General features: G+C 37.2%; 1 protein-coding gene across 11 annotated transcripts in view; it reads left to right on the forward strand.

Moving 5' to 3' along the window:
• The window catches only part of DMD (dystrophin), a 2125007-nt gene that overhangs the window by 1722764 nt on the left and 387396 nt on the right, over positions 1 to 14847 (forward strand). For all 11 annotated transcript variants that reach the window (XM_050936430.1, XM_050936437.1, XM_050936440.1 and 8 more), the window contains one exon: positions 3726 to 3915. In XM_050936430.1, coding sequence (XP_050792387.1) covers positions 3726 to 3915 — 190 coding nt within the window. The remainder of the gene's footprint in view (positions 1 to 3725; positions 3916 to 14847) is intronic.

Genomic DNA, 14847 nt, shown 5'->3' on the forward strand with positions numbered 1-14847 from the left:
TGAAAGAATGACAAAGCTATTTAAATAAAGTTGGAATGGAAGTGCTTACTTCTGTTACTAGATTCTGTTAATGTAAGTGAAACAAATTCATCTATTTTATTCTATGTACGCAGAGCAGGAATTCCTGAAACCACTCTAAGAATGCTATTAACTCTTTTGTAGAAAACATTTTATTGAATAAACCATATTAAGGAAACAGTAAAGAAATATGAGTAAAACTGTAATTATCTGGATCCCCTTTTGGTAGGAAAGAGACATTAAAGCATTTGATAATTGCATCTTCAGATCAAATTAGTTTCTATGTAAATCTGAGGAACATCCAAACTTCAGTAACCAGTGATTTTGGTTCAATAGCATTAAATTTGAAACATAAACACTTCCCAGATACAGACTTATAACTTTCATATTGTGATGGATTGGATCACAGAAACCCCCTTGGGAAATGCCAAGTGATGTGCCGAGACTACTTCTGCCTCTGCCTTTCCTGCCAGCTCGGGACCCCAGCACCCTGTCTTGCTGAGCCAGACACGCCCGTTTGCTCCAGCACAGTCCCAGGATCTGAATTACTTCCCCAAAGCTCAGACTTAACTGAAATCAGCTAACAGAAGTGTTCCTGTCTTTAACACTCAGATGCCCAACTTCCAATGGGGTCTAAACCCATATAAATCTGTTTTACTCTGTATAAAACTTATACAGGGTAAACTCATAAATTGTTTGCCCACTATAACGCTAATAGAGAGATATGCACAGCTGTTTGCCCCCCCCCCCAGGTATTAACACATACTTTGAGTTAATTAATAAGTAGAAAGTGATTTTATTAAATACAGAAAGTAGGATTTAAGTGGTTTCAAGTAGTAACAGACAGCACAAAGTAAGTCACCAAGCAGAATAAAATAAAATGCGCAAATCTATGTCTAATCAAACTGAATACAGATAAGATCCTCACCAGTTCCAGAATGCTCCCGTTTACAGACTAATCTCCTTTTAGCCAAATAACTTTAGTAGAGCATTTGGTGAGTTCTTAGAGAAAGGAATATTGAAATTAAGTACCTAATCAAGAAACATTTAAAGGCAATGGATCTTGGAATGCTCCAATCCACATAAGAAGTCTATTTGAGGATGTTCAAGGAAGCATATAAACAATGGATGCTACCTGTAAAAACTGTGAGTCATGCATGGACATGTGACTTGCCGAGGTGATTCCTAAACTCCGTCTTGGAGCTGGACTTTGCTTCTGTTAGCTGCTTTCAGTTAAACCTGCAGCTTTGGGGCAAGTGATTCAGACCCTGGGTCTTTGTTGGAGCAGATGGGAGTGTCTGGCTCAGCAAGACAGGGTGCTGGGGTCTCGAGCTGGCAGGGAAGGCAGGAGTAGAAGTAGTCTTGGCACATCAGCTGGCAGTTCCCCAGGGGTTTTCTGTGATCCAACCTGTCACAGTGGCCACTTGAGCCACTTTTTGATATTACTCATACCAGTGTAAAATTGGAATAATTCTATTGATTTAAAGAGAGCAACTGAAGATTTGCACATATGTAACTGTCATCAGAATACAGTCTTTTATCTCTTGAAGAAATAATAAATAAATACATGAATAGCCTGAGACAAGGGATTTTACATATTTTTTCTTTCCTTGTTACAAAAATGGATTCAGTAATAATAATTACCTTTGTCACAAGGTGATTGAGAAACATGGATTGTGGATTTTAGCTCTGAGTTAATAAATTGTCATTTGACTGAATTGAATTCTCTGCTCTCACACTTCTGAGCTCTGATTGGCTGCTTTAAATCCCTCTGTGTTTACTGGCTGTGTTCATAGTTTGGAAGAATCCTTGATGAAAAAACATGTTAAATAGATAAAGCACGTTAAAACCTTTTTTCAGCCTAATTCATATTTTCCTGGTTCAGCAGCAGCTAAGTATTAGGTTGTGCCTTTTGTTCTTTAGGAACCTAGCCTTCTGGTGACAATAAACAAGATTTGATATTGGCTCTAGCACACAGAAATTGCATGATCTTAGTGTGAATGGGTGGGAAAATTACAGTGTTGGGAAATATTTCTGGGATAATCTGTTGTGCAACTTTCTTTCAGACTACCTAGAAAACTGCATCACTCTTGGACTTCCAACTCAAACATAAATGCTCCTCAGTAGAAAATTGTGTAAATTCAGGTCACATAACTGTTTGTTAGCCAGGAAAAAGTAGTTCGAATCTTAATATACGCTATGCTGAAACATCATGCACAAATATTAAGCTAGCTATTGGTTGACGACTGAACATATGATTGAGCAGTGCAGCTCTGGAAATACCTCCCACAATCAGATGTATATGGCAATATGTTTACTGCAGATAGAGGAAGATACATATTGAATTCTGCTGCTTTTTTGTCACACACACATCTGTCAACAGTAGGAGACAATTGTTTGAGAGTCTCCCCAGCAGTAGGATTTTGATGTATAAGAGACCTAGTCTTAACTTCCTTTGCCAATCAGTATATGGAGCTAATATTTAGTTATCAGGCCTTAAACTATATTTATGAGATGATAAATGTTTAGACTCAACCCTTTTATTATGAATGGTTGCCACTTTCTAAACCTATTCCATATATTCCAAGCTAATGCAGTGAAGACAAAAGAGGAGGCTTCTATCCTGTATGATAGCAATAACTACACTGCTGAAGTATGTGTGCTCAGCAAAAACATCTCCCATGATGAATAAACAACTCATGCATGAGCAGTGCTGCCACCAGATCTTCAGGAGCTGTTTATTGCCTAGTATGCATTTCACATGATAAAGTTACTGTTCAAATAAATTATAGTTTTGCATAATAACTGACAGTCATGTATTAATGTGATGTGTCACATGCCGGTATTTGAATTTTTAATCCATTTTGAGCCTAAGTTTAATAATCAAAAAGTGTGCATGCAAATAGGACATACCATTTTTCTACTAGTTCTGATGGATCAGACCAAATTTACCTAAGGAATTTTCATTACAGGAATGCTTGGTCCTTGAATATTCTTCTTTACCAAATTGTTATGATTTAGGTTTTTGCCAAAGGCAGAGAAATATTTTTGAGATTTCAAAGGTGATCTTTTATTAAAAAGCTGATATAGATCTTTTTATGGTTATTTTATGGTACAATTTGTGTAAGACCTTTCTATATGGTAGAGCAGCATCATGTCCCTTTGAAAATCTTCTGCATTTTTAGGACACAAGGTGATGAATACAGCTCCCAAAGTTTGCAACTTAGAGGAATTAATAATTGCAGTAAACTATCCTTGCCCCTCAGTGACCAAAAACTACTTTGTGATTTCCAAGAATTAAACAACCTTGCAGGCAGTAGCAGGCTTATGAGCGATAAGCGAAAAAGCTTTGATCATATTTGAAAGGAATTAACCTTGATTTGTTTGAGTTCCAAAATTCCAGGTACAGTACATTGTGTTCTTTACCAAAGTAATGTCATTTCCTCTAGATTGCAATAGAAAAATGTCATTGTATACCTCTTCCCACCATCCAAAAAGACAGAGATGAACGTTAGCTGGGGGCGGGAGGACATATAGTATATAGTATATCATTCTTATGTACATTTTCTTTCATTATAGTAGCTTATCTACAAATTCTCTTCTCTTGGTTAGTATAGTAAAAACTTGCTGTGGGTTTGTTTTTTTTAAAAATCTACACTTGTTCTGATTTCTGTGAGTGCTGCATTTGACTGTTTGTGCTTGCACAGGGTTAGTGAGCGAGAAGCTGAACTGGAAACAGCTCTAAGGCTGCTGCAGCAGTTCTACCTGGATCTGGAAAAGTTCCTTGCCTGGCTTACAGAAGCAGAGACAACTGCCAATGTCCTGCAGGATGCTACACACAAGGAAAGGATACTAGAGGACACGAAAGAGGTTCGGGAGCTCATGAAACAGTGGCAGGTAAGTCAAGTGCTTTAGCTATATAGACCTGCGTGGATGCAAGATCATGATTTCTTTGTGCTTGTGCTTGATGTTTAACTTATTTTAAATTGTTGAATTGAATTTGAAAATGATATCAATTGTGGTACTGATGTTTAAATGTTGCTTTGGGGAATTCCTTTAAAAAATGGGTGACACGCATTCTGATTCTGTTTAACATCGTGGTCTTTCAGTGACTGAGTCATTTAGACACGGAATGAGATACTGTGTGTTTTGAAGCACAACTTAAAACAAACTGAAATAAACTTTGCTGAAACAGATATTTAGATTTTGTATACTGCAGAAAAAATAATTATGGTGCTGATGCAGAGTCTTAACGTAAGAGTTATTGACATATCTGAGTGTTTGTTATGCATTTCTGATATTTATAGCAGTCCTGTATGTATTGTGTCTAGTTTATTCTCTGTTGTTTAACTAAATTAGTTTTGCTCCATTACTTTCAAACACTTCAAAAATATTAGTCTGGCATTTGGCTGATTTTTGTTCAAGTGCTCAGTTGGACTAAAAGAAGATGACCTGTCAGAGTTAATGATCATACAATTTTCAGACAATTGTTTTCCTTAGATAAAAAAGAAAATTGCTTTCTCTACCTTTAATGCTAAGAAAGAGAGGATGGTGTGTTTTTTTTGTAAGAGAGTCTTGATAAGAAAAGATTCATCTTTAGAGATGGACTATTATGGCTGAGGCACTTATATTTGCATTGTGCTCCCTTAATAGGGATATGTGTTCACAGACTTGTTAAATTATTGTGATGCATATAAGGCAGAGCTGTATTGTAAAATGTACTTTAGCTTCACCTTGATAATAAATTCACCCACATCCAAATCTAGAAAATCCAGAGTCTGGAGATGATAATAGTTAATTTGTTTGTAAATTAATTTAAATGTGAATTAATTGAAAATTACAGAGATTGTGTTCCATAAATAACATTAGGTTAGAGATAGTGTTACCTTTTTTCTCAAATGCACTTCATAGTATTTATTCTGCTATAACTTGTTTTTCCATTGTAATGCTAATGCATTATTAATAAACTCCATTTCACTGTACTTAAAAAGCCAGAAATGCTGCATTCCTTGGAAATCAATTCTGGACCACTTTTTGCTTGAAAAGTAGATTATGGCTATCTAATGTTTTTATTTAAAAATACTGAAAATTTTCACCCCTCTATGTCTGACTTTAGTTGGTATGATCCTTGAGAAGTAGTTATGAAAGGGAGATCATGCTATATTGAATTAGACCATTTATATCCAGTACAATCCATCTCTTTTCACTCTCAAGAATCTGATTTTTTTGGTTGCTACTGGAATTAAAAAGTTTTCCAATTTCTCCTTTTACACTTCTATGTTGTGTGCAGTATTAGCAATATTTTAATTTGACGTGGTAACTTTTGTATGTCACATAAAAATGGGTCATCCATCAAAATAGTTCCTTGCATAGAGAAGTCTAGTATTTTATTCTTAAATATAGTTGGAATTATATTTGGTCAGAAACACCATGTTTTCAGCCTGCATTGCTTTTTAAAGTTACTGTGGAGAGAGTCATCCTTGGATGAAGAAAGCAGAGCACATACAATAAAATATGAAAAAGAAACATTTAAAATTAATGTTAGCCTCAACTTTAAACAACCTACAGAGTAAATGAAATAAAAAATAATTGTACTGTACGTTAAAATAAATTTTTAAAAACGTTGAGTGTTATCTTTTAAAGGAATTTTTGCACTACCATAACTTTGAATTTGCTTCAGGGTTTTTGCTATGTTTAAAAAATGTCTTCCTAATATATGAAGGGCAAAATGTGTAGCAGTTTCTCTGTTTGCTTCCTTTTCAAGACGCAAACACCATTCTGTTCACTGTTTGATCTTGGCTGTGCAGAAAGAGCAGTGATTCTTACCTATTAAAAAGAAACATTAGTATGCAAAGACACAGCAGCAGCTGTTTTATTGTCGCTTACTCCCAACTGATTCATATATATCTGTCCACCCATGGAGCAGTAATTTTTGACTTTTGGTGAAAGCTGATGTGTAGAAGGGGGGAAAATATCTTCACGAAATATCTTTTTTTTTCTCTAGCTCTCTGTCAATCTCTCTATATATAACTTGATACTTTTGGCTAGAGTATTTGCCTATCACTGTTTATCAGCCACTTCATAGCATGTTTAATCCTCCAGAAAACCTCATGATTCATGAGTGCTGCAAGCACAAATGGATTAGGAAATGTCTTTCTCTTGAGTGGAATTAATGTGGTTGATGTTGCTATGGAATTTGTTAGAATTTTTTTCCTCCTCATGTCAGGAATGGTACAGGGTGGGAAAGTGCCTATTCCTTCCCATACTCAAATTCAAGGCATTTTCATTGAGGTAAATGAAGTTGTGCTGTGTGCTTTAAGGGGAAAAAACCCTTTTTGATAAAAGTGATTAGCATGATTTTCTATTACATGAAATCATCATTGTTATAAGAGCTGCCGATAATTAACTTAAAAGTAGTGCATCATTGCAAACCAGAGGACAGGTACTAAGTTTCACTAACTTTTAAGTTCAGGCTGTGTTTTGAAACAGCTCAAGTGTTTATTTACTTAATACTGCACTACTTATCATGTGTGAGATTGACCTCAGATTTCTGCTTTAAAGACTGGGAATATTCCTCAAATGATAAGGGTCATTCGTATAGCAATTAAGTATTAATATGTATGGAACTTATCTGGAGAACAGACTGCTAGCCTGCATCCACTTCTGTTTGCTCAGTAGCGTATCACTGACTCTTTGGTTATGATGGCAGTATTGCTCACAAATCCAAACCATCATCATAAAAAAAATATATGAGCAAATTAATAAATTATTCTTATTATTTATTGTGGGCCAGCTATGTACCTGTTGCTCTACAAAACAGAAAGGTCAGTGGCCCTTATCCCCAGGGACTTATGATATAGCAAATAAATGATTATCTAGAAACATTATGCATACACGATACGTACTGTGACGGTCATATCATCACTTGATCAGTGGTATTGAATAATGTGATTAGAATGTATACAGCACGTTATGCATGTGAAGTAGTCTATAGACATTAACTAATCATCACAAGAACCTGTGATGTTTGCTGGTAAGCATTACTATCCCTCTGTGAGAAGAAGCAAGAAGGGAAACTGAGATCAAAGGTGAAGTGGCTTGCCCAAAGGCATACCATGAGTAAGTGTCAGAGCCAATATTACAATGCAGGAACTCCTGACTGCAGCTGAGCGATATCCCATGAATAATTTCCATGATTTAAAAAATTTTCACATCTCAAATTAGGATGAATAGTCAAATTCCTGAAGATATTCACAAACTGAATGACCCAAAATGAAAAAGAATTGGTTTATTGTAATGTTACATTTTGCTAATTTGGAACATTATTTCAATCTAACCTTTCTTCAGTTTCAATTTATAAATGAAATCCATTTTGAACATGAAATCCAGAATTTTTCATTGAAAATTGTAAAAAAAAAAAAAAGTGTTGACAACTTTAAAATTTTTTCCCAATTTTTTGTGAATTGGGAAACCCAACCTTTTTTCACAAAGTTTCAGTTAAGATGAATTGCTGTTCTTCACTGAAAAACATTATTAAAAATTTTCCTTGCTATCTCTACTTCTGACTCCCAATTCTCTTCTCTTTAAAAATAATTATATAGATAGTAAATATTTATCACTGTGACACACTGATTTAATGGATGGGAAACTTGACTGGATCTGCAAGCTGCCGGACAGTTTTAGGATAAAGGAGGAATGTATACAGGGATAGGTCCCTCTTCCTTGGCATTGCAATTGGACAACCAGAAAGATGCAAGCCAATTGGCTCTTTCCTCCCACAATCATTTCTTTAAAGCTTGTTCTGGTTTTTTTTTTCATGCTCCTTGCCCCATTTTTAGCAGAACACATGATCCGTCTATCAGTTATATAGTATAGGGACTGGGTTTTTAGGTTGCTGTGTGCCTAAGTGATTGTTTGTTCAAATAACAAGGAAGTAACTTTTCTCATCTAGGCCAAATTGGCTGGGGCATAGAGGGGTTTCCCCCTTCCTCATAGTGTCACGGAGACACAGATGAAATAGATATAGGATTTAGGAATGTTTAACATTAGAAATTGTATGAATGTCAGCTGGTCACAACATGCAGCAGATGTCCAGTGCTGGTGAATGGCCAAGGAGCCAGTGACTAGTAAATGCAAGACATGGGTTTCCGCTGATGGACTCCATGTCATTGGGCAAAAGGGAGCCCTAAAGTCCATGCAGGCCGGATTTCAGTGCCTGATAAAAGCTGCTTTTTCGATTTCATTTATTTAATGAAAACAACATGTATATATTGCACAACTGTGACCTGTTTTTTCTATTTCTTACTCTTCCTTTCTGAGTTATACTACCCAGGGTAAAAGCAGCAAAGAATCCTGTTGCACCTTATAGACTAACGGACGTTTTGGAGCATGAGCTTTCGTGGGTGAATACCCACTTCGTCAGATGCATGTAGTGGAAATTTCCAGGGGCAGGTTTATATATGCAAGCAAGCTAGAGATAACGAGGTTAGTTCAGTCAGGGAGGATGAGGCCTGTTCTAGCAGTTGAGGTGTGAAAACCAAAGGAGAAGAAACTGGTTTTGTAGTTGGCAAGCCATTCATAGTCTTTATTCAATACTGAGGTGATGGTGTCAAATTTGCAGATGAACTGAAGCTCAGCAGTTTCTCTTTGAAGTCTAGTCCTGAAGTTTCTTCGCTGCAGGATGGCCACCTTAAGATCTGCTATAGTGTGGCCAGGCTGAAGTGTTCTTCTACAGGTTTTTGTATATTGCCATTCCTAATATCTGATTTGTGTCCATTTATCTTTTTCCGTAGAGACTGTCCGGTTTGGCCGATGTACATAGCAGAGGGGCATTGCTGGCATATGATGGCGTATATTACATTGGTGGACGTGCAGGTGAATGAACCAGTGATGGTGTAGCTGATCTGGTTAGGTCCTGTGATGGTGTCGCTGGTGTAGATATGTGGGCAGAGTTAGCATCGAGGTTTGTTGCATGGATTGGTTCCTGAGCTAGAGTTACTATGGTGCGGTGTGCAGTTAGTGGTGAGAATATGTTTCAGGTTGGCAGGTTGTCTGTGGGCGAGGACTAGCCTGCCACCCAAGGCCTATGAAAGTGTGGGATCATTGTCCAGGATGGGTTGTAGATCCCTGATGATGCGTTGGAGGGGTTTTAGCTGGGGACTGTATGTGATGACCAGTGGAGTCCTGTTGGTTTCTTTCTTGGGTTTGTCTTGCAGTAGGAGGCTTCTGGGTACACGTCTGGCTCTGTTGATCTGTTTCCTTATTTCCTCATGCGGGTATTGTAGTGTAACCCAGGGTAGTGTGTGAATGAAAGTGGATCTCTTACAAGCAGACAAGGAAAGTTGGAAGCATCTATAGAGCAATAAATACAACTGGGAAAGAGGGAGGAAACAGATTTTCTTTTCTAGCAATTCCACTGAAATTCAACTGCCATCCAGAAGATTGTTTTCTTGAGAACAGAAATAGAGCCCTTAATGTTTGCTATGTGATGTTGTCATGCAGCAGTGAAGACAGGCAGAATTTACAGAACAAATCATGAAAGTGTTTTGTTTTTGTTTTGGAGAAAGTTTAAAGTATTTCAAACAAAGACAATTATTATGGAGTGAGTCTAGTATCTGCTGTGACTCTGATCATAACAGTGAACAAGGTATGGGAAACGATCAAATAAAGATTGTATCCTTAATTTATTTTAAAGCTCAGTCTAATTAAACTGCATTTGGTGAGGATCATCTCATGTTAATTCTTTAGGGGGATGGATGCAGCTTACACTTCCCCCCCCATACTAAATTAATTTAAGATGGAACACCTGGGCTAGTATAAAGAATGTTTAAGCAGAGCTGTGCAGAGAAAGGTAATTGCATTTTGCAGAGAATATCAAAATTTGATTTCATTCTGATTTGGAATGAAAACCAAACATTTCAAAGTTCTCCATGGAAAGGAAAACCCTGGGGAACTCGAGCCTGGGGTAATCCTGGGGCTGGGTTCCCCCAGGCTACAGACCCTGAAAGTCCAGCAGTCTCTGACTCCAATGAAATCTGCATAGCCGCTTGGCCCTAAGCCAAGGAACATGGGAGCTCAGGATGCTGAGGAGCAGGGAACTTGGAACCTCGGCTTCCCTTTGCTTCTAGGTTCCTGGCTTCTTGTCAGCCTGCCTAATGAGCTGCAGAGAAACCCAAGAGCTTTGGATCCATGATTCCCAGAGCTTCCTGGCCCTTGACTCTCCATTAGCCCATCACGTGAACTGCTGAGGAGCCAGGTAGGTGAGGTGGGAGGAAACCAGCCAGGTTTCTGATGGAAACCTGCTTGTTTTCCATTGGACCTTAGTCTAAATCAAACTATCTCCATGGAATGTTTCAGTTTCCATGAAACAGTGTTCTCTCATGGAAAAATGTTTTGTCAGACAATTTCTGGCTAGCTCTATTTTTAAGACACATGTGATTGAAACCAAAAGCATGTCAGTTAGAGGCTTTGTGCATAAATCTCCTGCAACAGGTCACAGGCAATTAAATTTTAAGCATGAGGAGATGAGAATATGCAATAGAACTGAGTCTAGATCTAGCTTTTCAGTACATCTTTCCTATGAACTATGTGTCAAAGCATTTACAAGACAGCAAGTTAAACACTGGTAGTGCAATGATCATGCACAGGGAAATATAGTAGCCACTTGCAGCAGGCACTAGCTCATACAGCAGTTTGAGCATCAGGTTTGCCAATAAACTGTTATAGACAACATGCTCAAAAACAAGTGGATGTGAAAAGATGCTAAAAAAAAAGAGTGAGATGTTTTAAGATGTGAGAGTGAGATGTTTAAGAGTAATGGTGTTTTACTTTTCTTTTCCACTGGAGGTAATTAATGTGTAGAACAGAGTAGAAAAGATAGCAAGGGAAACTTCAGCCACATAGACAAGCTAAAAGAAAAATTAAACAACTAATTAGAGAGGGAACGTTGTCCTCAACACTAAGACTATCCCGTTTACTTTACAGAAAGTATCATGAGGTTCTGGACAGAGAGACCCAGAAGAGACAGACAAGTCTTAATTTCAACTTCACTGTGCCAGCCAGTCACAGAGAAGTTAAGGGGGAGTTCACTTCAAGGTAGAGCAGGCAATGTTTGCCAGCAGGACCACTGGTAGGGCAATTATTCAACAGAGCTTTTCTGCAGCCCCACCAATGAATGCTGCTAAAGGGGAAGTACTGATTTAATGGATATCCTGGCCATAACAACTTCCCAAAAAGTTATGCCCATTTTTAAGCTCCCTCGGTCTCACAGGCTGACTTTTTGCCACAGGGGCTTTGAGGCAGGATTTTTGAACTCAGCCTTGATGAATCAAGACCACAGTATGGGAAACTAAATGTAGGTTTCCAAGCAGTGTTTTTTCCCACTGACTCGCAGAAACTTCCAAGTTTTATCATTATCTTTTTAAAATCTATTGAAACAGACTTGCTCTAAAAAAGATGTATAGTCTGCCCAGAAATAGTGTGAGGGTATGTGTGTATATGTATGTGAGAGATTTTAGTAACTGTGACAATAGTGATAGAGGGTGCTAATAAGGATTAATGGGCTATTTCTTCCCTCTCGTAATTCCATTGGCTCACAAAATGAATTTGGCCCATTATAATTTGAGGACATTAAGTAGAAAAATTCATCTTTGATAAAGATTTTATCTTCAGAAATATTGGAACCTCCCTAAATTTAAGGGTCAAATGTATATTTATTTCTTCATTTGTTACTAATGATTTGAGTATATCAAGGGAACATGTCTCTAACCTCTAAGGTTTTGCTATCCATTCTAAAACTCTCAATATTTTTGAAGCAACTAGGGAAATTTAATGTTCCATTGGGTGAACAGGACTTTGTATAACATAAATAATTTGTCTGGGGACTTCACACATTTAGAGGTGTTTCTTTTGATTCTGTTGACCAGAAATCATTACATCAGAACTCATGAGTAGAAAATAAGGTTAATATGCTCTCAGCACTCAACAGTTCATTCACGGAGGAAGGGGGGAAGTCAAACGTAACTGTACATTCTGATTTCCTGATGATGTAATTATATTAAACCTGTGCATTATAATACGTTTGTTTCTACAAGCATGTATTTGCATGCATCATTTGTCTGAACTGACAGCTGTTTAATAGTTGAGGTGATTTGCACATTTATAACACTTTCTGGAGAATTTTCACACTATACATAATAGTTACTCCAAGGAGTTATGTAATTATATGTTGTGTTTTATTAGCTAATTTAAATACATTGTGTGTTCCCTTGAGGCCTAGATTGATACATGGCCCTATGAGGGAGATGAAAATAATGAACTTTACTGTGTGCTTTAGCACTTGTGGTAATATGAAACCTCAGCTATGTTAATTACCCTTGTGGTTTGTCTTTGTTGCAATAATTATATGTGACATTTCTTTCCAGTTTATGTAATATTAGACATAATTCAGAAATTGGCATGGATTTATCCAGTTATTATATCGATGTAATTTTTATAAATTAAGCCTGTAGATCAATTTAATTAGATGTTTATATCTGTATAAAATTTAAGAAAGCAAGAATCCATGTGACAACTGTTTATTTAAACGATAACCTGAGCGTGCTTCCTGTTTATGAGATAGCAAATGTATCCTGGTCAAAATGAACTCTGATGTTGAATGCCAAGGTCCTTATAACACATACATTCTTATACCAAAAGTCCAAGAGTTTCTTAGACGGGGTATGGTTACTCTAAAGGATATATCATTGGGGTAATACTATTGGCCTGAAATGTGTAACAAAATATTTCTCTTACCTCCTACCTTACCTTATTCAGTTATCTTCACTTCCCCCAGCACCTGAACAACTTTATATCCACAAGAGCTGAGGATGTACTTGTACCAAAAATGAAAGCAATGTGCTGTATTTTAAGTTACATTTAAAAATGAATGGTAGATGTCCTATGTAATCAGCTCAGTGTTAGTTTTAAGTAAAAACACAGGAGGCAGATAACAACTGAGGAGTCTGTGTCCAAATTTCTTCTCAGACTTGCTTCAGGATGGAACCATGGCTTGTGAGAGAAACCCACCTTGGTTTCCTGTAGCAGCCTGCTCTCAGTAGCAGAGAGTTTAGATACATCTCTTGTACTTGGTAACATAGCAATGCTTTGAGAAAATAGAGTCCTTCCAACTCAGTTTTAAACTTAAAGCAGAATACATGAATCTTGTCACAAGAATGGCCTTATCTCGGCAAAAGGTGTTTGGGATTGGGTGGTGAACATAGCTGACAGGGAGTTAAAAAAAGAAGCAGTAAAGCTGTTGTTAGATTTATTTGATTTTAATAACAAAAGAAATGATTTTGTAGTAATCCATTTGATGTGTCCATAACTGTATTCTCTCCCTGTGCTCTGTCTGGCTGATTTATGTAGGCACTATCTAGTAGCTTGCTAATATCTGGACAGTGAGTAAGTAAATTTCTTTACTCTGGCTGCTAAAGATTCTCAAACAAATATATAAAAACATTTATATCTAAAATAAAATGACATTTGTTACCAAATTTGATGTGGCAAATTTGCTTTTTACAGTGAAGAACCACCAATATTGCATCACAAACTCTACTCTATGTTCTGAAGTGGCATAATAATTGTCAGGCCCATCTTGACTGCTGTGAATTTTAAAACAGTTTGAATATTGAGCTTTACACAGAAATGCTGTTACAACGTCATCTATAATGTGGCAACATATCATCCCATAATGAATGGCTGAATAAGTGAGTCCTAGAGGTATCCTACTTGGGAAATATTATAAAAAAAATATCACTTGGGACTGTCTAGTTGAATCTACAGGCAAAGTGTTTGCCCTTCACAGTATTTATATTACTTCTAGGGAAAATTCACCTTTGGCAAGGATTCTTTAGTGTTATTCAGATGGGAGTAAACTCCATCATGGTCAGGGAAATCACCTAACTTTCCCCTCAGTTTCTTGGTAGATTTTAATAAGGAGATCCCAGGAATCCCTGAGAACAGTACATCAGTGGGAGGGGGGAGGGGAGGCAGAGGGTTGAAAGAGAGAACTCAAAGGGGAAAAGAGGAGGAAAGAACTGAAGGGGAGAGGTATTAATAAATTTTAAAACCAAATGGTAATGACTCCTGAGGATGGAAAGTGGTGGAGTTAGTATCTTGGGAAATTGAAAGGAGGCAGTTAAAGGCTAAGTGTGGTAAGAGCATGTATTTCAGAAACAACTTAAGGATTCCTTCTGGTAGCTCAGAAATAATCATGTCCTCAGCAGATAAACTCCAGCCTTTGGCCTCCAAATTTATGTACCAAGGATATGGTTCTTATTTCTTTAACAGGGATTCTCCTTAAGTTATCATCCAAATAATAATATGCTATGCCGCCATTAGCTGGCCGGGCTGAATCCAGTTTTTTAAATCTTGAGTTCTAAATTGAGAGCATAGTGTCAGTATGACTCCTTAGGGAAGGCAGCACCTGGGAACTGCTAACATGCTCCTGAAGAGAGAACTTAAACTACAATCCTTTTAGTTAGGCCTATAATCCTTACAAACTTCTTATTCCCCTGTCTTCATACTGTACCACTAGTTTGCAGATAGGACTTATTTTATAAAAAAATGAAACAAAAGAAATGTTTTCTATCAGTGTTTGTATTTTAAGTTGAATGATAGCTGGTCATTGAGTTAGGGGTTGCGAAAAGGATTGAGGAGAAGAAAGGGATTAGTTTTGCGAAGTAGTAGCTCAGACAGAATTTTGACTTCACTAGATCTCCTATATACATGAAGTACAGTACAAAAAAAACCTTACTCTCAGGTGTAGAATTCAGGTTCAATGAGTCCACT

The sequence above is a fragment of the Gopherus flavomarginatus genome, chromosome 1 (genome assembly GCF_025201925.1).
Source record: "Gopherus flavomarginatus isolate rGopFla2 chromosome 1, rGopFla2.mat.asm, whole genome shotgun sequence".
In the NCBI taxonomy this organism is placed as follows: Eukaryota; Metazoa; Chordata; order Testudines; family Testudinidae; genus Gopherus; species Gopherus flavomarginatus.